Source organism: Ambystoma mexicanum, chromosome 2q (genome assembly GCF_040938575.1).
Source record: "Ambystoma mexicanum isolate Mex_15411 chromosome 2q, UKY_AmexF1_1, whole genome shotgun sequence".
In the NCBI taxonomy this organism is placed as follows: Eukaryota; Metazoa; Chordata; class Amphibia; order Caudata; family Ambystomatidae; genus Ambystoma; species Ambystoma mexicanum.
The window spans coordinates 351,490,691-351,513,428 of record NC_090924.1 but is presented as its reverse complement, the minus strand read 5'-3'; the positions used below and the strand labels follow the sequence as shown (position 1 = coordinate 351,513,428).

Genomic DNA, 22,738 nt, shown 5'->3' with positions numbered 1-22,738 from the left:
GGAGACAGTGCTGTAAATTGTACTATTTTAAGCCACTATTTTAAAAAATATTCTCGTGGGAAGAACTCCCCTTGGTAGGTTTGGGTTCCCTCGCTAAACTCGGTCTCTCCCACATATTTGACGAAAACATGTACACTGCTCTAATAAAAAAAAAAAAAATCACTAGCTGCCACTGCAGTGACTAACGTTATGCGTTCCCGTTCCTCCGGGTCCACAATTATTTAAGTGCTGTTCTATAAAAAGGTGACAGGTTTGGAACTTCCGTCACATCTCCTCATCTATATTACTGATGGAAAGGCCGAAATCTACGCCAAGGACATCTGGACACATCTGCAGGAATGGTTTCACCAACATGAATCAAAGTGAAGAGGAATGGATGGAAGGGCTGCCGGAATCTTAACCACTGGCATCAGCGGCGCAACAAAAACTACATTTCACGGGTTGGGGGGTGGGAGAGCTAACTGGTGATGTTACGGGCCACTTCAGAATCTGGCTGGGGCAAACTTTAAGTCTACTCTGCCCCCAAGGTCTGGTGTTGGACCCAACTGTCAAATAGTACACTTTAAACCGCAATATGCAGAGCAGCGATGGAAGCCTTCCTTGAAAGCAGCAGCTTGAAAGTTTGACTGCGTTTGTGCAAGTACATTTTTCTGCACAAACACTGTAAAAATGTAACGCTAAAGTTTCAGGAAAGGCTTCCCTCGCCTCTCTGCCTAACACAATGCAAGTGCACACATCAGCCCCTTCCCATCGGATGTGAAAGGACACATTTGTCATATGTTGGCTCGCATTTGTGGGCAAGGGGCTAATGTGTGCAGGTGTGCCAAGTAGGCGGGTGCTCCGGGTCCCGCACAGACACCCCTCCCAGGCCCTTCTGGGAAAGACCATCTGTGTGAAAGTCCCTATACTTAAAATGTGACTTTTTTTGTCGGCGCCCCCTCCCCACTCCCTTCTTTTTGCTGCCGTCCTGCTCACCACTCCCCTCCTGGAAAAACCCAAAGTCTACGCCCTTGGAAGTGTCCATTTGATTTTTCCAGAGGCAGAGAGACGATGGTAAAACTTGAACCCTGCCAGTTTCAGGAAAGGATCATGCGAGAAGAGACTTCAAAAGAAACGCCACCCCTAAACTCACATTTCGAGGAGGATGTGTGGGGGAGGGGTTGAAGCCCGGTTAGCTCAATGGAACACCTCCGAACCATCATGTTTTCAGCCTGCCGAGCAGGGTCGGATTGGCCCCTTGGCCTTTTAGCCCGTGGCGGGCCAAAATCGTCCCTGGGGGATTGGGGGCCGGTTTCTGGACAGGCCTGGCCCAGTTTGGAGGAAAAAAATGAAAAAAATATATATATATTTTTTCTGATTTTTTTTTTCTCCAAAAAGCCTTTCATCCTTCTTAGGTCGATAAATGAGTACCAACACAGGTTGGGTGATATTGTATGCATATTTGTTCTATAAAAAAGAGATTAAGCGCAAGTGCTGTACAATAACATTATCATTTGTCCTTGGATTCACAGCAATTTAACAATATGGCTCTATACACACAGATATTAATGATACATATGGTGATCCATTCTTATATGAAATGTATATCACATTAGTGAAATCATAGCCATATTTTTCGTAGTGTATTTAGTAACAATGCTATTTGATGCCACTTCCTGTTTTGTCAAGGGGTGAAAGGTTGTGTTTCATCACTTCTGGCGTGTCACTTTGGGGTGGGCTCAAATGACATCACTTCCGGTGATGTCATCAGAGGTCAAGGGTCGTGAGGCGAGGGGTGGGCCATTTTTTTTTGGGTGACCAGGCCTATTTCTTATCCCAGTCTGACCCAGCTGCCGAGCCATCACAGAAACTAAAACCCAGAGGGAAATTAGGCTTGTTTCGAAAGGGGCAGTCTATCCTGAGCTGCCAGGTCTCAAGCTTTGGGCACATGCCCACAAGCCACCACAGACATATATCGACAGACATCCCCGGGTTTCAATGCGCTCATCACTCAGCTGAGGTGTGAGCGAGTGTGCTGTGGATGAACTCTTTGAGAGCGGCAGCTGAGCGGGGTAATACTGACAGCTTAGATCCCTCCATTTAAAGAGGAGGATTCGTGGGTGAGAGCCCTCGGGTGAGGTGAAAGGTACTGACGGGTATTATTTTCAAGTCAGAAAAGACAAGGCAGTATTCCGATGCCTCTGCTGGGCAGAGCGTGATGTAAATAACGCCCGTTCGATATCCATGTTTAAACTAAATTCAACACATTTAAAAAGATATCTTCACATGTAAAGTCCAGGACTGAAATAGAATGATCAGTTTGTTTACTGAAATACATTATTTTAATGCGTTGACCCCCTATTAAATGTACTCTGATTATAATACCACGTTTCTTTTGTGAGTACAGCACTATGAGTAGTGCTATTGCTCTCCCTGCTGGGTATTTTACGGATTGATCACAAATACTGGTGGACTGGAATATCAATCTATGTTGCCACTTTGGAAGTACTGAATTTACTGAGAATATAAATAAGAGCGCACCGCCACCTGCTGGTTAAACTAAGAATTGACCCTACTGCATCATTCAAAGGAGTCAAGATTCCAGAAGAACAAGCATACAACTCAGACAATAATGAACAGTGTATGAACAAAATCGCGTGTGCAGCAACACCATATCCACAGAGAAGGAGAGGGGCCGGCCACTCAGAAAAGAGCTACACCTAAACCGCTACGACAATAGGCCCAAGAGAAGCTTGCTAAAACCGAACCACACAAATACAAATTAATCATTTACTTTTGGAATTTGGGGAAACGATTCCCAAAGCCTCTTCTTTCCAAAAGTATGGCCTTTTGTATTATTGATTTTAGACTCTACAAAACGTAAACATAAACCAGAAAAATAAACAAGTATTAAAGAAATCGCAGAGACAGAAAAGACAACAGCAGCTTAGTGACCACGTGACCCTTTGAAAACATGGCCACCGCTTCTAGAGGTAAACTCGCTTATATTAGAAAATTAGAGCTACATTTAAATAAAGAACATAATGGCTGATATCAGAGCCACTAGTTCCCAGAGATCATTTAGCTCCCCCAATTGCAGGGAGCCGAAAGACGAGATTGGGGGAGGGGGGAGAAAGAGGCAGGCGCAGAGAGAGAGAGAGGCAGAGCCATTGGGAGGCAAAGACAGTGCCAGAGAAGGAACATTGCAGAATGTGTGGAGATGCTATAATACCCATCTGGACCAAAGGCAGTAGCAGTAGAAAGAGGGCTTCTGTACACCCTGCCATTCTGCTTGTACAGTGAGACCATGAGATGTCTAGAAAGAGGCCCTGCGCGACAGAGTGGTAACACTAAGAGGAGTGCTTGCAGCTATTTCAAGAGATTCGATGAAGGGCGCTAGCAGAGCGCACCCAGACCCATGAATGAAGTTCACCCCAGTCATGGCATGGGTGGCAGCACCTTCCCGGACTGCAGACACTAACCTAGCACAGCCACCCGCTTCACATGCGATGCATTGTACTCAGTGCTTTAAGTGGGATACTAACGTCTTATGATGCCTTATGTGGGGCGTAGCCTAAAAGGGGTGTGGCCCAAATCCCAAATAATTAATGAACCTTCAAAAGAGGTGGGGCCTTTGTAATTAAGTGATCTAACAAAAACAATCCAGGTTGCATATGTGCAAAGAAAGGAAATAAATTGCACTTTAAAAGATGCAGTTAACATAATTAATGTCCTCTAAAAACCTTGACCAAAATAAATACATTCAAATATTAAAAAGAACATCAAATAAAAATAGGTCAGTGCATCATAACATCTACCAGTTCTTTTGAAAGAAATCCATGTGCCAATTAAAATCATTTTAATAACAATACTTTAATATGTGTTTAAAAAATAATGTATTCTCTTATACATTTATTTCCCTTACCTGTATGGAAATAATCTAATTCCAAATGTCTTTAACTGATGTTGCGATTCTAAGTCAGGCTGACAGGGACATCTACTGGCAAAGGGCGGCATTGCCACTCATCTTTTTATTTACGTTACTGCGGGAAGTAGTTGGGCAGAGCAGCAGCGCCCTAGCTCAAGGGCAACATTTAGAGACGGCCACGGTCGATCCCTCTCTAGCTCCAAGCCACTTAAAGCTCTGATTATACTCACCTCTGCATGCCAAGGTGCACACAGCCAAAATCTACAGATTAACCATAAGGCAAAATGAATCAAAGCCTGCCCTTAGCCTCGCTCAGCATGCAACGCCCTCAGCAAATTCGGTGTTTAAGCCAACAGCACTTGGCACTGGGATTCTGGGGCATGCCTTTCATTTTTCGGGTTTTATGTATAGAACTACAAGTGCAGCTTGAAAGTCCAGGCAAGGCTGAAAGTTTCACACATGACATGGGGCCACCTGGCTGCCAAATGTGGGCACTACTCACAGCCTGCGGCCCGCCCCAGGGGGCAACAGTCACCCAATTATTATTATCATTATTCTTTTATAATGTATAATGCGCTTAGCGCCGGGGACACGTTTCTAAGCGTGAGTCTGGGAATCGAACCTGTGCTGTTGTGCGTGGTCTTCCTTCCAAGACATACGCATTGCCCCTGAGCTTTCCTCCCGACCTGTTGCAGAGAAGGGCCCTGAAAATAAACCATCAGTGGGGCTAAGGCTCCAATACTCAGACAATAGGGCTATGATCTTCGAGTATTTAATATGTCCTTAAGAAGTGAGACACAAGAGTTGCACAATAGCATCGATGCCAACTTGCCAGCAAGTCTCGGGCCTCACCCACAATGGAAGAGTGATTTGAACCCGTGAAGCAGTGTTGCTGATTCCTTGATGAGAGACCCGTATTTTGATTTTTTTTCGTGACCTTTCTCGATGTGTGTATTCAAAATAAACAATGCAAGAAGCTCACAGAAGCCCTGGATCCACAAAGCACACAGAGCAGTGGGAAATAACAACCCAAGACCCCATCTTACCCTCTTCCCTACTCCTAAGCAGCACAGAGCCCACCATGCTCGGCTGGACCGACCAGGCAGCCACCAAATTCCCCTTATCACACTTCCTGATAGACCACTAGGGTCAGGGTAAAGGCCCCATGGAGGCAGGTCGCTCCTTCTAAAGCTTTCCAGTAGAGGTGCTGGATAACACATTCTCCAGCAACCCCACCTCTGTGAACGGCAAGAACCAAACTCTCAGTCCTCTGATACACTCGAGAGCTCTATATAAAAAAAAAACTGTCCATTAAAGCTCTTGAGCAATGCGGGCTCAAGACCCACAAACCGGAGGTCCTTTTATCCCTCAAGGCCTTACCTTCCAAACGGCGACCCTAACATTTGGAGCAAAGGCTACTAATGACACCATCACCATTACAGCAACATCTTACAGGAGCGCAGCCTTTTTAGCAGCAGTCAATCACTGCTCAAACCCTAAACCAGATCATACATCAGCCTTCACAGAGAGTGCTCCAAATGGTGGGACCCTCCCGCCTCCTCTACTACCCATGAGGCATTTAACCCTGGATCTACTTCCCTCTCCTCTCGCCAGAGGATCTCTCAGACATGTGTGCATCCATAAAACCAAACTCTTACCCAGATGATATCTTCCGGGCTACAATAGTAGTGGGCAGAAAGAAGTCCTACCGTCCCAATTGTAGTCAAACTCGTTAAAGATGGGACAAATCAATATTGACATAGGCCCTCATTACGACCCTGGCGGAAATCGTGGTGCAATATGCACCATGGAGCACGGCGGAAAGCTGCCGATACCGCCATGGGGGTTGGCGGATTTACCGCCCCATTCCGACCTTGGCGGGCGGTAAATCCCCATTCCCCATTTTACCCTTCCCCATTCCCATTTTTGCCCCATAGGGTATAATGGGAGTGGGGAAGGCGTTAATTACGCCACCGTAAATTACGGTGGCGTAATTAACAACAATGTCCCGTAGCGCCATGGATTTCTCCGCCCGGAAAAACCAGGCGGAAACCGCTCCATGGCGCTACGGGAACTCGTAGTAGGGCGGAAGGGTCCGCCGCGAATACCGCTGGCGTAAACCCACTCCGCCAGGGTCGTAATGAGGGCCATAGACAGTAGGACAGGAGGGTAGCTCTGTGGCAATGCGCGGGTCTTGGAAAGCAGACCACGCTGAGCAAACACAAGTTCGAATCCCGGACCCGCGCGTGAGTGAAAAAGAGCTCATTATAAAAACCTACCCTTCCACAATGAAACTAGCGCCTAGATACCTACGGGTGATGTGAGCTTTAAATAAATGCAAAAATAAATAAATAAATAAACCTAAACATTAAAAAGGGAAAATAAAAGAACATATCAATCTGTAACTAGTATCATAGGTGTGGGGGGAAAAGATTAAAAAGGAGCACCAGTCCATGGCTCATCTACCTGTACACAAAGGGTCACGCAAACTCCAGCACGCCACTGTATGCATGGCAAAAAGATATCCACCATTATTATAGTATTTCAATATATATGTAATTAGGGGATGTCATAATAACATAGCTCACAGAAACCGCCATCTTGGATTTTAGTATGTTGTAAAAGCTATCAATAAAATCACAATTTAAATATTGTGCATACTAAATGTGATAAAGGTCTACAAAAACATAAGGTACATGACCCTACTAGTCTGTACTTCAATCGTATTAAGTAGGCAGTGTGACCTTATTCAGTAAACAATATGGATGAGAAGCGATGCAAGTGAATTTCCATAGTGGGAATTGTTTTGTTCTCCAGTGCACCTGCAATTACTTGACCAACTTTCAACGTATTTAATACCTTTTCATGCTTGAATTCCCCTAGATAAGGAGCTTCTCTCTTTTGTAATGAGCCTCCAGGTCATCATCAAAGTCGTCAAGATGGTAGTTGCTAACCAATTACATACATGAAGTGAGCAACCAATGCCGGTTGCATCCTGAATGCAGCACTGAAACTGCCGCCATCCAGGTGGCTGACCACACCTTTCAGACTCCTGCCTGCTAGTCCTTCTGGAACTCTCGGCTGCGCTCAATACAGTCGACCATCACACATTACCCCCCTCAACTACACACAGGTTGGGCTTCTCTGGCCACCTAATAAAATGGTTCACATTTGACTCATCTGGCAGACACCAGGCATCCATTCCATCTTTAACCTCCATGTGGAAATGTTGAGCTCATTCTTAGTCGATCTCCAAAAGTGCTATATACCAGTACACGGATGGTACATAGTTATGCCAAAAGGCCAAGGGCCCTCAAGATATTGCTCGCTTCGTCTCATGCCTTGCAAAGATTCAAAGGCAGAGGGACTAAATGCGCTGGGACATGTTCAACCCTCACCTCACCCACGAAACAAAATCGCCAGGCTTCATTGTGGATAGCAATATATCCTTCCAACAACACATCACGAAAATGGCTTGGCATCAGATCTCTCTAATCCACACCATTGAGCTGTTCCTGCTGCCCCAAGAGTTCTGAATGGTGGTGCAGACTCTAGAAATCTCTCGTTTGGAAGGTGGTAAGCCCTTCACGCATGACTCCCGGGCTTCACACCTGGCGACCTTCAAAGCTGCCAACCACAGTGCAGCTCACGTCTGCACCGGCTCTAGGAAATGCGACTTTATCACCACACCGTGCGCAACTTCCACTTGCTCTCCATTCCAGCTAAACTGCGGTTCAAAACTGAATGCCTCACCTAAAAGACAACCACGGCTGGTACGCCAGCCTACCTGATGACCAAACAAAAAACACCAGGCAGCACAGAGTTATCTCGCAGTAAGATCAGCACCAGACTGGAAACTAAAGTGGCTTGCCAGTATAAAACTAGGAAACAGCCCTTACAATGCTATGCGTCCATTCTCTGCAACTCCATCCCGGTGGCAAAAAGCAGAGCACTGAGTGTCCTTCAGTTTCGGAAAGACCTGAAGAACTTGGTGTAACCTAGATTCTGACTATCTTGTGCACACCCCCATCCGTATATTGTACTGTGATCATTATTGCTAGCGTGATTGAAGACTTGTTAAATTCTCGCTACCAATGTTTTGCTTTATGACCTGTACAGCACTGTGCTTCTGCCGATCAAAGTTTGCCCCTTAGATATAATAGTAATAACAATAATAGCAGCACAGGTGAAGAAATTGCACCCAGGTGGAAATGGTCGGTGGCGTGGTTTTGCGCTGCCGAACATTAATAACTTGTAACCTGCTCCATTTCCAAACATTCACTTTGATTATAGATTATATGTTTCGTTGTGTGGGGTTGAAGAATATCAGTTTAGTGTGCTATGCGCCATTTTCCTACTCTGTGGGTTCTGCTGTGTCGCATGCGCGTGAAAGAAAACGGAGAATCGGTTCCCTAACTCTGTGATAATTCAGTCAAGACAGATCTTTCACACAAAGGAATGCGCCACTAGTTATCGGATGAAACCCTTCTCCGGTTTATACTTTTTATTTTTTAATTTAAAGTTCTTGTTGAAACTCCCATAGGAGGGCCCTATATGAGACACGTGTTTCGGCACAACATGTGCCTTTTTCAAATCAGGGCAGTGTATGTTACAATGTCACATATCAATTTTTCTTTGATTGGTTTCATCCTTGCATGGCATCATAAAAATCTTGGTTTGAATGTCCTCTCTCTGTCGTACATCCAGGGTTAAATCGCTCCTCAAAAGTGTCTTCTCCAGGACCCACTTGTCGGCTCTCCGATAGTAACTATTGAGGAGGGATTTAACCCCGGATGTACGACAGAGAGAGGACATTGAACGCAAGATTTTTATGATGCCATGCAAGGAAGAAACCAACCAAAAAAAGGGATATGTGACATTGTAACATACATTGCTCTGATTTGAAAAAGGCACATGTTGTGCCGAAACACGTGTCTCATATAGGGCCCTCCTACGGGAGTTTCAACAAGAACTTTAAATCAAAAATTAAAAAATAAAATGTATAAGCCGGTGAAAGGTTTAATCTGATAACTAGTGGCACATTCCTTTGTGTGAAAGAGCTGTCTTGACTTGATTGTACATTACTCTTATGAAACCCTTGAGAGAATAACAATAGAGCAATGCACTGTGGGATAAAAAAGAACAGCTGGAAACTATACATATCCTTCCACTGAACGCAGCATGTAACATGCCCTTAACCTGCTGCTCTCCCAATTCACATGGGGCTTCTTCCATAGCCCCCTAGTGTTCAACATCTTCTAATGGAACGGCAATGGTCTCACATTCTGTCACAACTCGCCCGCCGTGGAGACTATACCCAAGATGGAGACTGGAAAGAAGGTAGAAGACGGACTCCTTCCCTGGAATCGCTATGCGCGTTCTAGTCTTTTGACTTTATATTCCCGGAAGTTGCTAACGCACTTGCGTTGCAACTTCCAGTATTTTGGAAAGTGTTTCCCAGCGCTCGTGTGTTATTTTCCTTTTTTCCTCCTGGCCGCTTTCCGAACGGCTTCCACTTTCCGTTTCTGCCGTTCTCGTACGGCTGTTCCGCTGTATGCTGTCTACTGCTTACCTTACCTTCTTGGAACTCCCTCTTTCCTAACTCGCAGTTCTTGCGAGGAACCTGATATTCTTCTGCAACCTAGCCCTCCGGACTCCTAGTATCCTGCTGCTGCCCTCTAGGGTGTTTCTTTGGAGCCATTGTGGACTTTGCCTACTCCTTCAGTATCTCAGTGCATTCTGGGACCAGTAGTCCCAGCAAGATATCACAACCTACCAGGGTTTTTTCGGCAAGGCTTTTTCCCTGGTCTGGGGTGGGCTCCCTGGGGTCCCCACTGCCAGGCAAATTGCATCTCAGGCAAAGTGGCCTCTAGTGGAGCCCATACCCATCGCACCAAACCAGGAGTAAGGACGCCCAAGAAGCCCAGCGACTCTTGGAGACAGAGAAGAAAGGAGATACCAACGGATGAATCCTGGGACTCTGATTCAGACGGTACCTCAGTCATAAAGACTTCAGGTGAGGAGGGGGTTGGTGGAGATAACAAGGATCAGACTGAATCTGAGAGATTGCAACGCCCAGAGATTATGGCCTCCCTAGAACAATACCAAGAAATGGTAAATGCCATCCAGGCCCTGACGGCTGAAGTACAGTCCCTAAGAGCTGACAATACAGCATTACAGCAACAGGTTCAACAGTTGGGACAACGGGCACCTCAACGGTATGATAACAGAGGAGAACTACTCCCTCTTCCCTTGTCGTGTGGGAAATATGATGGGGACCCAAAGAAATTAAAAGAATTCTTGGATGCCTGCACAATCCAATTCGCCTTTCGCCCCAGGACCTACGAATTAGACAGAACTAAGGTTGGGTTCTTGATATCCAATCTGACAGGCAACGCTCTGGCATGGGCTACGCCTTTTGTTACTACTTCAGATCCGGTTCTCATTGATTACGGCCTATTCACACAACGACTAAAAGAAAGGTTCGAGAGACCGGAGGTCTTGTATTCCGCCTTTGAAAATCTACTCGACATACGACAAGGGTCATCGGATGTTCAAACGTACCTTGTGAGATTTCAAAGGATAGCTGCAGAGGCAGGATGGCCTGAAACTGCCCAATAGACTATATTCCGAAGAGGACTCCACGAAGACATTAAGGACGAACTGGCAAGAGTTGCCAGACCTAATTCTTTCCAAGACCTGGTCTCCTTAGTCTTACAAGTAGAGTTCCGTATGGCAGAAAGGAAGGCAGAAAGAAGAAGACCACGCAATTTTTTATCAGGACCAAACCCCTCTTCGATGCCTGAAAAGAGATCCACGGAAGAACCTATGCAAATTGGAACCACACGTGGACCTCTATCTACTAGCGAACGCAAAAGAAGAAGGGACTTCGGCTTGTGTATGTATTGTGGGTCGAACAGCCATCTATTAAGAGATTGTCCTGCAGTACCCCCCAAAAGACAGGGAAACGAAGGACCCCAACCTTAAACAGGGAAAGGGAAGGGGTGAACACCATAAATCCCTGTCACTTAGCGCAGCCGTCGGCTTTGGACTGTTGCAGTCTTATGGTGATCAAGATACTAATAGAATGGGAGCCGACAGGGTCCGTGGAGTGCATAGCCATGTTAGACTGTGGAGCGGCTGGCAACTTTGTGGACGACAAGTGGGCCAAGGAACATCTCTTACCCAGACGATCGAAGATCAGATCTATACCGGTGGAAGGAGTCGATGGTACCCCACTAACATCAGGCCCAATTAGTCACGAAACACAGGAGTTGAAGATAAAGATGGCTAATCATCAGGAATACCTCTCATTTGATCTGATCAGGGCGGCACATTTTACGGTAATACTGGGTATTCCCTGGTTAAGAAAGCACAATCCTCACATTGATTGGAGTTTGAATACAGTAGACTTCAAATCACAGTACTGCAGTCAACATTGCTTAACTACAAAAATCACCCCAGTCATTCAAGCAACACTGCATCATTCCTTCAGTGTCAACATGATACCAGCTCCCTATCAGGAATTCATTGATGTATTCACAGACACACAACCCCGCATTCTACCACCACATCGCAGAGAAGATTGCAAGATTGATCTGACACCGGAAGCAGTTGTGCCTTTCGGGAGAATGTTTCCGTTGTCACTACCGGAAAAGCAAGCTCTGAAAGAGTACCTTGCCACCAAACTAGAGAACGGCCTTATTAGAGAGTCATCTTCCTCAGCAGGGGCTTCTCTCTTTTTTATTCCAAAGAAAGGAACAACAGAACTACGTCCCTGTATAGATTACAGAGGTCTGAATAGTCTTACAGTGCGAGATAGATACCCTATGCCATTAATGAAGGACATCATTGAAGCTGTCCAGGGGGCCCGGGTCTTCACCAAGCTGGATTTAAGAGGAGCTTATCACCTTTTAAGACTCCGCGAAGGGGGTGAGTGGAAAACGGCTTTCCGGACACCTCTAGGACATTACGAATATAGAGTAATGCCTTTTGGACTAGTCAATGCACCGGCACAATTCCAACGATTCATGGACAATGTGTTTTCAAATATGCTCTACTCCTCAGTGGTCGTTTACCTAGACGACATTCTTGTCTTTTCTGCCACCCTGGCTGAACATCGTGTCTTGGTAACAGAAGTCTTACAACGTTTAAGGAGAAACAGTCTACTAGCTAAACCCGAAAAATGCATATTTGAGGCATCCACAGTACCATATTTGGGTTTTATATTATCTGCAGATAACATACAGATGGATCCAGCCAAGACGGATGCCATTACAAATTGGCCTGTACCCTCTAATGTCAAAGGAATCCAACGATTCTTAGGACTAGCGAACTTCTATAGAAAGTTTATCCCCAATTTCTCTGAGATTATTCTACCTATCACCAATCTTCTTAAAAAGGGGGTGAAATTCCATTGGGATTCCGACACTGAACAAGCCTTCCAAACCTTGAAAAGATCTTTTGTAACAGCTCCGATCCTCAGACAACCAGATCAAACACGCCCTTTCATAGTGGAAACTGATGCTTCCCTCGGTGCTATCGGGGCAGCATTACTACAGAAGGAGGAAGACGGCTTAGAACATCCTGTCTCTTATTTTTCATGCACGTTGACCACTAGTGAACGCAACTATTCCGTGTTAGAAAAAGAACTCCTGGCCATCCGACAAGCGTGTGAGGAATGGAGACATCTGCTACAAGGCTCTGTAGTCCCGTTTTTGGTCCGTACGGATCATAAAAACCTTAAAGTCCTTCAAAAGATGGAATGCCGCAACTCACGACATGCTAGGTGGGCGTATTTCTTCTCACAATTTGACTTTGAGATCACCTATCTCCCAGGAAAGGACAACACTCTGGCAGATGCCCTTTCTCGGAGTATGGGTGAAGATTCGGGAGATCTACCAGAACAGGAACTTATGTTAGCAGGGAAGACATTCATCGTCAACATAAACACATTTTTGCAACGGGTAAAAGCGGAACAACAGAACAATAGGAGTTCAGAAATGGATTTGAAAGGGAAGGGCAACTTTCTCTTTAAAAAGGAAGCTTTGTATATACCAACCCGAGAACTCCAAGTACAAGCAATGTCCTGGTGTCACGATATTCCCTCTGCTGGACACAAGGGCCAAAGAGCCACACTAGAGTTAACATCTCGCCAATTTTGGTGGCCTTCCCTGGCTAAGGATGTGAAGGAGTATGTAAAGACCTGCCCTGTGTGTGCTCAAAACAAGTACGATTACCACAAACCCCTGGGACTTCTACAACAAGAAAAACAGCCCGAAGGACCTTGGCAACAGATATCCACGGATTTCATAGTGGAGCTGCCAAAATCCTGTGGACACACCGCCATAATGGTCACAATCGATTCCTTTAGCAAGCTGGCTCACTTTTCTCCTCTTAAAGGACTCCCTACTGCCAGCACGACTGCAGAAGTCTTTCTGAAGGACATAGTCAGGCTTCATGGGATTCCCACCAATATAGTCTCAGATAGAGGCGCTCAATTCACGTCCAAATTCTGGACAGTTCTGTGCAGAACATTAGGAATCAGGAGATCTCTTTCCTCAGGGTTCCACCCGGAAAGCAATGGGCAAACTGAACGTTTGAACGCCACTCTCGAACAGTATATACGGTGTTTTTGTAACCAAGAACAAAACGATTGGTTCCATCTTCTGCCCATGGCCGAGTTCTCTTATAACAACACTAGACATACCTCCCTAGGCATGAGTCCTTTCAAGTGCACCTATGGTTACGATCCAAAGCATATACCTCTCTCTGGTATCCCTCCTACAAACACACCTTCAGTGGATCATCTACTGGATACCATACAGAGGATGCATCGAGTATCAGAATCCAATCTCGCAAAAGCTCGACAAGACTGTAAAAGATGGGCAGATGAAAAAAGAAGCCCAAATCCTCAGTGGGAAGTAGGAAGGCAGGTGTGGTTATCCACCAAGTATTTACCCAGATGGGTTCATCCAGGAAAGATTGCACCCAGGTATCTTGGGCCCTTTCGTATCTCAGCCAAGATCAATCCTGTGGCTTTTAGACTGGACCTTCCCCCGATTCTCAAAAGAGTTCATCCTGTCTTTCATACCTCACTCCTTAAACCATATATTGAGGACCCTCATTCACGAAAGACAAAAAGCTCCCCTCAAAAGTCCCCAAAGACCACTGAGGAATATGAAGTTTCCGACATCATGGATTCCAGATACAAAAGAGGTGTATTACAATACCTGGTTTTTTGGAAAGGATACCCAAGGTCAGAATGCACATGGGAACCAGTTAAGAACATTTCTGCTCCTCGTCTACTACGGAGATTCCATCACCTCCATCCCGGAAAACCAGGGGGTGGAGGCCTAAAGAGGGGTCATACTGTCACAACTCGCCCGCCGTGGAGACTATACCCAAGATGGAGACTGGAAAGAAGGTAGAAGACGGACTCCTTCCCTGGAATCGCTATGCGCGTTCTAGTCTTTTGACTTTATATTCCCGGAAGTTGCTAACGCACTTGCGTTGCAACTTCCAGTATTTTGGCAAGTGTTTCCCAGCGCTCGTGTGTTATTTTCCTTTTTTCCTCCTGGCCGCTTTCCGAACGGCTTCCCCTTTCCGTTTCTGCCGTTCTCGTACGGCTGTTCCGCTGTATGCTGTCTACTGCTTACCTTACCTTCTTGGAACTCCCTCTTTCCTAACTCGCAGTTCTTGCGAGGAACCTGATATTCTTCTGCAACCTAGCCCTCCGGACTCCTAGTATCCTGCTGCTGCCCTCTAGGGTGTTTCTTTGGAGCCATTGTGGACTTTGCCTACTCCTTCAGTATCTCAGTGCATTCTGGGACCAGTAGTCCCAGCAAGATATCACAACCTACCAGGGTTTTTTCGGCAAGGCTTTTTCCCTGGTCTGGGGTGGGCTCCCTGGGGTCCCCACTGCCAGGCAAATTGCATCTCAGGCAAAGTGGCCTCTAGTGGAGCCCATACCCATCGCACCAAACCAGGAGTAAGGACGCCCAAGAAGCCCAGCGACTCTTGGAGACAGAGAAGAAAGGAGATACCAACGGATGAATCCTGGGACTCTGATTCAGACGGTACCTCAGTCATAAAGACTTCAGGTGAGGAGGGGGTTGGTGGAGATAACAAGGATCAGACTGAATCTGAGACATTCGCACATAAACACTTGCCATTTAAACTTTATAAATAACCATAAAAAAGCCAGTCTGTGACTATTTGTAACCTCAGCCACATGACATGGCAGTAACATTACCCGCTGGCACCACACCGTTCAAAGTTTAGAGGTCTATCAAGCGTGCAGGTGCCTGTGTACTTGGGACTAGATGGATATTTTGCAGACAAAGAAGGAATAGCCACTTACAGCGACCCTCCACACCGGCAGCAAAGGTAGGGGGTCACAAGGCTAATAGACATGATATGCCGACACAATAAGTTGACATGACGCGGATATAAGGTAGGAAGAGCACCTATAATATACCCAGAAAGTGTGTGTGATGGTACACAAAGAATCTTAATATGTACTTCCAGGCTGAGGAGGTGGTGCGGGGGCGAGGGGCACGCAAGTGGCGCGTTACATCGTACACCGAAGAAATCATCCTCCGGCCCCTTTTCCAAAGTTGGCCCCTATGCACACATTCACTTCATGTCAGGCCCTTGACTCTCCTCCCAGGACTGGGGTGCACTGGCAGTGGGAGCTGATGACGCAGCGCAGGCACTGCGTGGGACTCCGTATCGGGGGCAAAGGCAGAGTGGCACCTTGCCCTCGGTAATGAGTTGCAAGGAGGCTGCATACCGCGCTCTCAGGGCATTGGCAATTCGACTGTTCTGATGATATCTGCACTGGTATCATGTTCTTACATCGTCAGTATATTTGTCAAATCGTTTTTTGGGGAAACATCTTTCATTGAAAAATATTGAGGGTGTGGGTAAGGCGATGTAAGGGATAGAAGGGTGTGGGGAATAGGGAGTAAATAATAGGAGGGTGGACCCCCTCCTATATTAAAAGAAACATGAGTTTAAAAAAAAAACATTTGGCAAAAACACTCATCGAAAAAATAAGTGCTGATGTAACAGCATAGAACCCTCTGCACTCTGTGTGTATGAAGACAGTTGGCATAAAATAAACAAACATTTTAATTATGATTATCTACATATTTCCTGACAATTGTGAAAACCCAACTGGATTTTACTACTCGATAGGTGGACAAGCACGGCACCAATCTCTTGAGCAGTGATTGGATCCTGGGACTGGCATAGCAGAGGGTGGAGCAGCAGCCGTGAAGGGGCAACTAACTGGCAGCCCTATTTGGGGCCCTATCATTGCCATAATAGAAAGGGCGACCAGATGTCCTGGCTTTGCAGACCCTCTGTTCCTTTTTTCAAATGTAAAATCCCAGTCTCGGTTTTGGAGAAAGGGAGGGTGACCACGGGCAGTACCCGTAACATCACACTCTTTGGCAACAATATGAACCCACATACATTTTATAAGAGTTTGGCAACTTTACCTTCCAGTGGGTTGAATCGAACCCCTAAACCTTTCACTTAACAGCCACATGCACTAAATTATTGCACTTCAGAGACTGCTGGGAAAAGTATGACAATGCAAGGCCATAAATCGCAATCACAGCAAAAATGCCTTTAATTTGAACATGCCTACAGTCATGGTCAAATTAACATCGTCTATATCCAAGGGAATGACTGGACCCTGGAAATATACTGTGCGGATATGGCAATGCAAAAATACACTTTGCACAGTCCTTGCACTGCAGAAATACACTTTGCACAGTTCCATGAATCAGGGTTTGTGTCGGCGGTGCAAAGTCACTTTTCAGCAGTGCAAAGTCACTTTGAACCATGCAAAAAAAGTCCAGAAATCGGGCCGTAAATGTGTATTTCAATCACACTGGGGCAAATGCCTTTCAGGAGGGGACCCTTATTCACACACCATCTGTGTGCCAGCGTACTCACTTACCCACGACTGTTAGGACTTCATTGCTGATTTCGGCCTTGATGTGTAGCCGGCCCCGGCGCTCTGTATGGTCTGTCCCACAAAGACTGGGCACGTTCATCACGCAGCGGTTGTGAACGTTCATCATACATGCTGAAAACAGAAAGAGGAGAAAGACTGACGTCAGTGTTCTCAAGGTAGACTGCATCTGCTTTACTGAAGGGGTCAGATCGGGGTAATGAGACTATCATGGAGGATGATGCCCAGTGCAGTGAGGCCTTCCCTTTATGGTGCCCAGAGCGGGCACGTGCTAATAGTCCACAAGATGAACTCACAATGGGACTCCAGGGGCCAGATTACAGAAACCTTGCACTGGTGCAAGTGCGAAGTTGCACAGTATTATCACTGGGGCACAGTGTGGCAGTGACGTCAATTCACCAAAATGCCTGGGGCACCGGAAGTGACATGAAACACCCGGTGACATCACAGGAAGTGACCTTTAACCCCAACAACATCATAGGGAATGACATTACATAACGTTTACGCCTCATGACATACCAGGAAGGACTCACAGGTCTGATAATATGTGCTTAAAATACCAAATAGATACTGAAGCTGACAGATTACTATTTTAGATACCAGCCATATTTTTATTAGGTTACTTCTTTTCTGTGCCATGGGTAGGGTAAGATATGACAAGGGTTCACCCAGCAGGACCAGCATAGCCAATGGGCACTGTCATTTGCCACTGTAGTATTATATGGCCTTTTACTGCTATCTTCTACCCGGTTATACATTTACATGTCAATCATATGTTAAGTAAAGCCAAACATTCCCAGGTGCTGCCATAATACAGTATGCAAATCCTACATACAGACACTGACATCTTATGTCTATTACAGCCAACATATGTATGTCCCGGCCTTACAGTTGCTTCCTTCATATGCCAACACAGCCTCAAATGTCCAGTGATATCCCAATTTCACTTAATGCCGCAGGCACCTGGTATAAACACAAAATTTAAGGGAGAGCCTCACCTGTCTAATTGCCAACATTGCAAAGTATGTGAAGTGCAGTACCAAATGCCACAGAAATAACATTCACTGCCACTAAATAGCCTTTATGCATGGTATGAGACACTGTATGTGCAATCTCACGTGTGTGTAAATGGTGCCATCATATGCCAGGTGCAGCCTCAAATATCGAGTAATGCGATCTAGTGCACTTATTTTGCACATGGATGTTGTAAGTCACCAATATGTGCTCATTTGCATCACATGTGTAATTGCTGCCAAGATATGTCAAGTTCAGCCTAAAAAAAACAACAATGCCATTCACAGCAAGTTAAGGCCTCATATATATGGTGTAAGGCACCAAATGTAGTGCTCAACCCCGCGTGCATAACAGCTGGTATCATAGGCCAAAAGCTACTTCAAATGCCCCAGTAATGCCACCAAAAGCTCATAAAAGCTTTACTTGAATGGTAAAAGTCACCATATATATTGGACAGCCTTGCATAACTGAACAATTGCTGCTATCACATGCCAGACAGAGTCACACATATCTTAATGGCATTAAATACCAATGTATTCTCATATAGATGGTATAAGGCACTATATGCAGTGTTCAACCTCCTGTGCATACTTGCTTTTATAATATGCCATGGGAAGCCTCCATTGCCCAGACACATAGCCCGGATTGTCTAACTAGTGGGGCCTGAAGCTAAAGTACATTGGCCCACCACAGTGACATTAACATCTGTAAATACCAACACAGCGCTGCTGAATGGGCTTTTTACAGATTTTGGGTGGGCCTTGCCCGCTCAGGCCCTACCCTGTCTACGCCTCTGCCAATGCCACAACATGTCCGGATAGCCTCATATAAATGGTATACATCAACATATATATGGTTCCACCTCAGATATCTAACTGCTATCATCAGAAGACAAATGCAGACTCAAATACCTAGTGCATTCAGTGCCAATTAATGACTCAAACAGACGGTATCATGTGGAATTGCTGCCATCATAATTGAAACACAGCTTCAAAATCCCCAAATATGCCACCCAGTGCACTTACGGGCTGCCATGTATGGTACAAGTCACCATAGGCATTGGTCCACCTTGTAGGTCTAATGGAGTTCATCAGATGCCAAACACAGCTTCAAGTGTCCAAAAGATGCATTTTAATGTTGGTCAGTGCCTCCTATTTACTGTGCATAAGCACCACAATTTTCACTTCATGTTCATTGGAGACATCATATAGAGGGGAAGGGGAAGTGGGGGCAGAGAAGTATTTGGTAGAGCTGGGAGAGTCAAGAGCAAGCTGAGCTGGTAAGGGAATGGCTGTGTAAATATTGAATGAAAAAGTTTGCAAATCAAATAAGTGACCCCATTTAAGCTGTGACAGGTTGATGTGATGACACAGAGCCAGCCACCAATATGTGAGGGGCTTAAGAGACATCTTAAAGGAGTGTTTCAAATGATTGTACAATGACCCTTTGGAACGCCACAAAAATGGTGAAAGATATTATATTGTATTTCATCAAAAGACTAAGGATAGGGGGAGGCCTGCCTAAGCTAGAATCAGAGCAGTGTTGTCCAAAACACATTCTGCAGTCTGAACCATGATGAGGGGTATGGTAGTAGATGCCAAGGTAAGACTAATGCCACATGGTGCTGCACTCTTGAAAGGGGACTGATGGAGAACAAAGCAGTGGGATTTGGATGCCAGCCTGAATAGCAGGTGACTTTAAACTCAAGCAGCAGTGACGGTTGTTGAATTGTCGAATAGGGTAGGGCATTTATGCTTTGCACACATTGGTCCTAGCCAGTGTAGCAAGAGAGCCTTCCCAGATCACATCATCTCAATGTTCAGCATCATTAGGGCACTTCATATCAAAGCAGCACCTGGTTATAGTTTACACGTGGTGACTACTCAAGGCATATAATGCCATTATGGGAGCATTTGGCCTGAACTTGGAAAATGAATAGAAACATCTGCAAGGCTACACAACGCTGTACATGCACCCTGCAAAGGTGCACAAGTGAGTCCGACACAGAGGTGGCACATTGGTTATATGCAACAACAAAGGGAAAAGAAAAGCCTCTCCTGCCCTACCTACTATGAGGGGTTGCCTTACATCAGGGTTGCCTGCCGACCAGCGAGGCCAGCGCGCTGCAGGGACAGCTAGACGCCGCCTCCTCACTCGAGCTGCGTACAGCTGATCAGCTGTTGCTGGTGCGGTTCCCTCGCCGTGGGACCTGCAATCCTCTGTGGCTCCCTATCAAGGCCACTAACCACGACCCATCCACCCCAGCATTCGCCACGAAGAGCCGTTGCCGTGGCCCCAGAACCCTAAGATGGCCGCCGCAGGACGGAGCCTACTTTTGTTTATTTTAGTTGCCTAGCAACCTTCCGTGCTCATTGTTCATAAGCAGCTACGTGAGCCGGAGGCGGAAGACGGCCCACCTCGCCTAAGGCCCTCAGAGCCCAAGGCACACTTCCTGTCTGCACCTGTCCGCGCCGGCAGCACGGCGCGTGACTCTGCTCCGCTAACCCACTTCTTGTAAAACACCTCGCCCCCATCAGAGTCAGATCCATCCACACCTAGAAGCTCCTAGAAAATCAGCCATCCACCACACCTCAGCCAACCATCGACGAGCAGGCGTAAAACGGCATCTGCTCACTTGCCACTTGACTGGACCCCCTGCTCGCCGATGCAGCACAAAGGATAATAAAGGTACTATAAGGTGCACCCGCTTACCAGACCTACACCCCAGCCGCGCCATGTGCTTCACTCGTAGCAGCTCATAACGTACCGTATTCCCGCCAACTGTGATATTATCCGCTGTTCCGCATATACTGGTATTTTAACCTGCCTGCATACCTAGTAATTGCATGCTTTTTCCATTGATTCAGCCTCAACTAACTATGAGCCAACGTTAACCTTGCATTTCCAATGACCCGCTGTTCTCAGTGCCCTAACACGCCGATACCTAATTATGCTTTGACTCTAGGTGATTTGTTTAGTGTGTTGTTGCATAGCGGATCTAGGTGCAGACTACGCTGCTCTATCCTGGTCCTTCTAAATCCCCATCTGTGCTATTAGCCATACCGCATTGCATATCACTTCCTCATCCGCTGTTAATGCAAACTATTACACTTAATGCCTTAAATGTTCGTATCTATTACTAGCAAAACCCGCAAGGACTCACGTCTAGGATTCCTTGCATACTACCAAATGGCCAGTTTACGCTAGATACGTTGATTATGAACTGTCATAGCCTATGATTCTGTTTCACATGCTGCATTCTACGTGGTATTCTGCAACCGCTTCTAGCAACCACCTGACACTCGCTGCCCCAAATTCATTATATACCCAACACAGACCCTCATCCTCGATAGATTATCTTACTTTACTATGCTAAACTACCAGACATTGATTGTGGCAAGTCCCACCCACCAGGTCTCCACAGCACACTGTACGACATTATTATCAACTATGCTCTGTACTTTGACTACTTACTTGCAATGCCCATCACCTGACCTCATCACCCTTAAGCCTGTCCACATGCCTTCGCTACACCTTGCCCTCTACTCACTGTACTTCATTTTGGCCTTAACCATACCGCTGCCTAGTTCCACTATGGCCACTCACCTTAAACTGGACACCACAACATTGACAATCCCACCGTGCTCACCTCCCTCCTGGAACATGACAGCACCTAACCCATATCTCAATGAGTCAGCCCTATGGCTACAACACTTCACCACCAAACCTATCCCTAACCAACCATGCAATTTGCGCGTCAGGAACGTTAGGCTTGGCTCTCGCTTCTATTACCCCTCAAGCACACAAACAACACCACGTAACATCATCACCTCTTACGTCTACCCCGCATCCCCACCTGACACTGCTAGGCCCAAACCTACCACAGAGAAAACCGCACCGTCATGCCCATCTAGTTGTTTATCCCCAAGCCCACTGAGCAAACCCTGTGTCACCACAGTCCGTAACCAAAGATTAGCAACTAGATGTCACCATTGGTCCTACCACCTGAATACAGACAGTAGGGATGATGCTACTAACGGCTTGAACAATACCTGTACACTAGCTACCTCACCAACAACCGAGGCCCTCCCAGCCATCATCCCCAACCACCAAGCCAAACTCAAAGGCGCGCTCATTAACGCCCGCTCGGTCCCTGCTCACGCGCTAGATATCGCTGATTTCATTGTGACTGAAAACCTTGACTTTTTGGCAATCACTGAAACCTGGTTACATGCGGCGTCAGGACCTGCCTTAACCCTGCCATCCCCGACAGCTACTCCATCATTAGGTGTGACAGGGACACTAACCAAACCATGGGGGGTGGACTAGCATTCATATTCAAGAGTTCTCTCAAGCTGAGAGCTGTCAACACCCAACAGTTGCCCTCCGCTGAGCTACTCTCAATTAAAATCCCAACCTCACCCAATCACACTGCCTTAATGCACCTCATCTACAGGCCACCTGACCCCACCTCCACATTCATAGAGGATATCTCATCCATCTTAGCATCCAACACGAAGCCTAAATCCCAAATCATCATACTTGGAGACCTTAACTTAGGTTACCTAGATACCAATGACACCAAAGCCTGTGATTTAGCCAGTGTCCTATCCAACTTTGGCCTTACCCAACACGTCAATGAACCTACTCACATCAAGGGACGTACTTTGGACTGGGTTTCAGACATGAATTGTGCATTAAACATAATCTCAGTGTCACCTTGTGCTTGGTCCGACCATCATATAATAACATTCTCTATTAATTCTTGTCCACCCACAGACAAACCATGTACCGCACCACCTACCTTGACTCGCAACAAGAAGGATATC

At 46.2% G+C, this 22,738-nt stretch overlaps 1 protein-coding gene across 1 annotated transcript in view; it reads right to left on the bottom strand.

Moving 5' to 3' along the window:
- Positions 1-22,738, bottom strand: part of PRKCB (protein kinase C beta) — a 1,331,636-nt gene that overhangs the window by 528,245 nt on the left and 780,653 nt on the right. Inside the window, exon 5 of the mRNA XM_069647368.1 lies at positions 16,881-17,009. Within this exon, the coding sequence (XP_069503469.1) occupies positions 16,881-17,009 (129 nt within the window). The remainder of the gene's footprint in view (positions 1-16,880; positions 17,010-22,738) is intronic.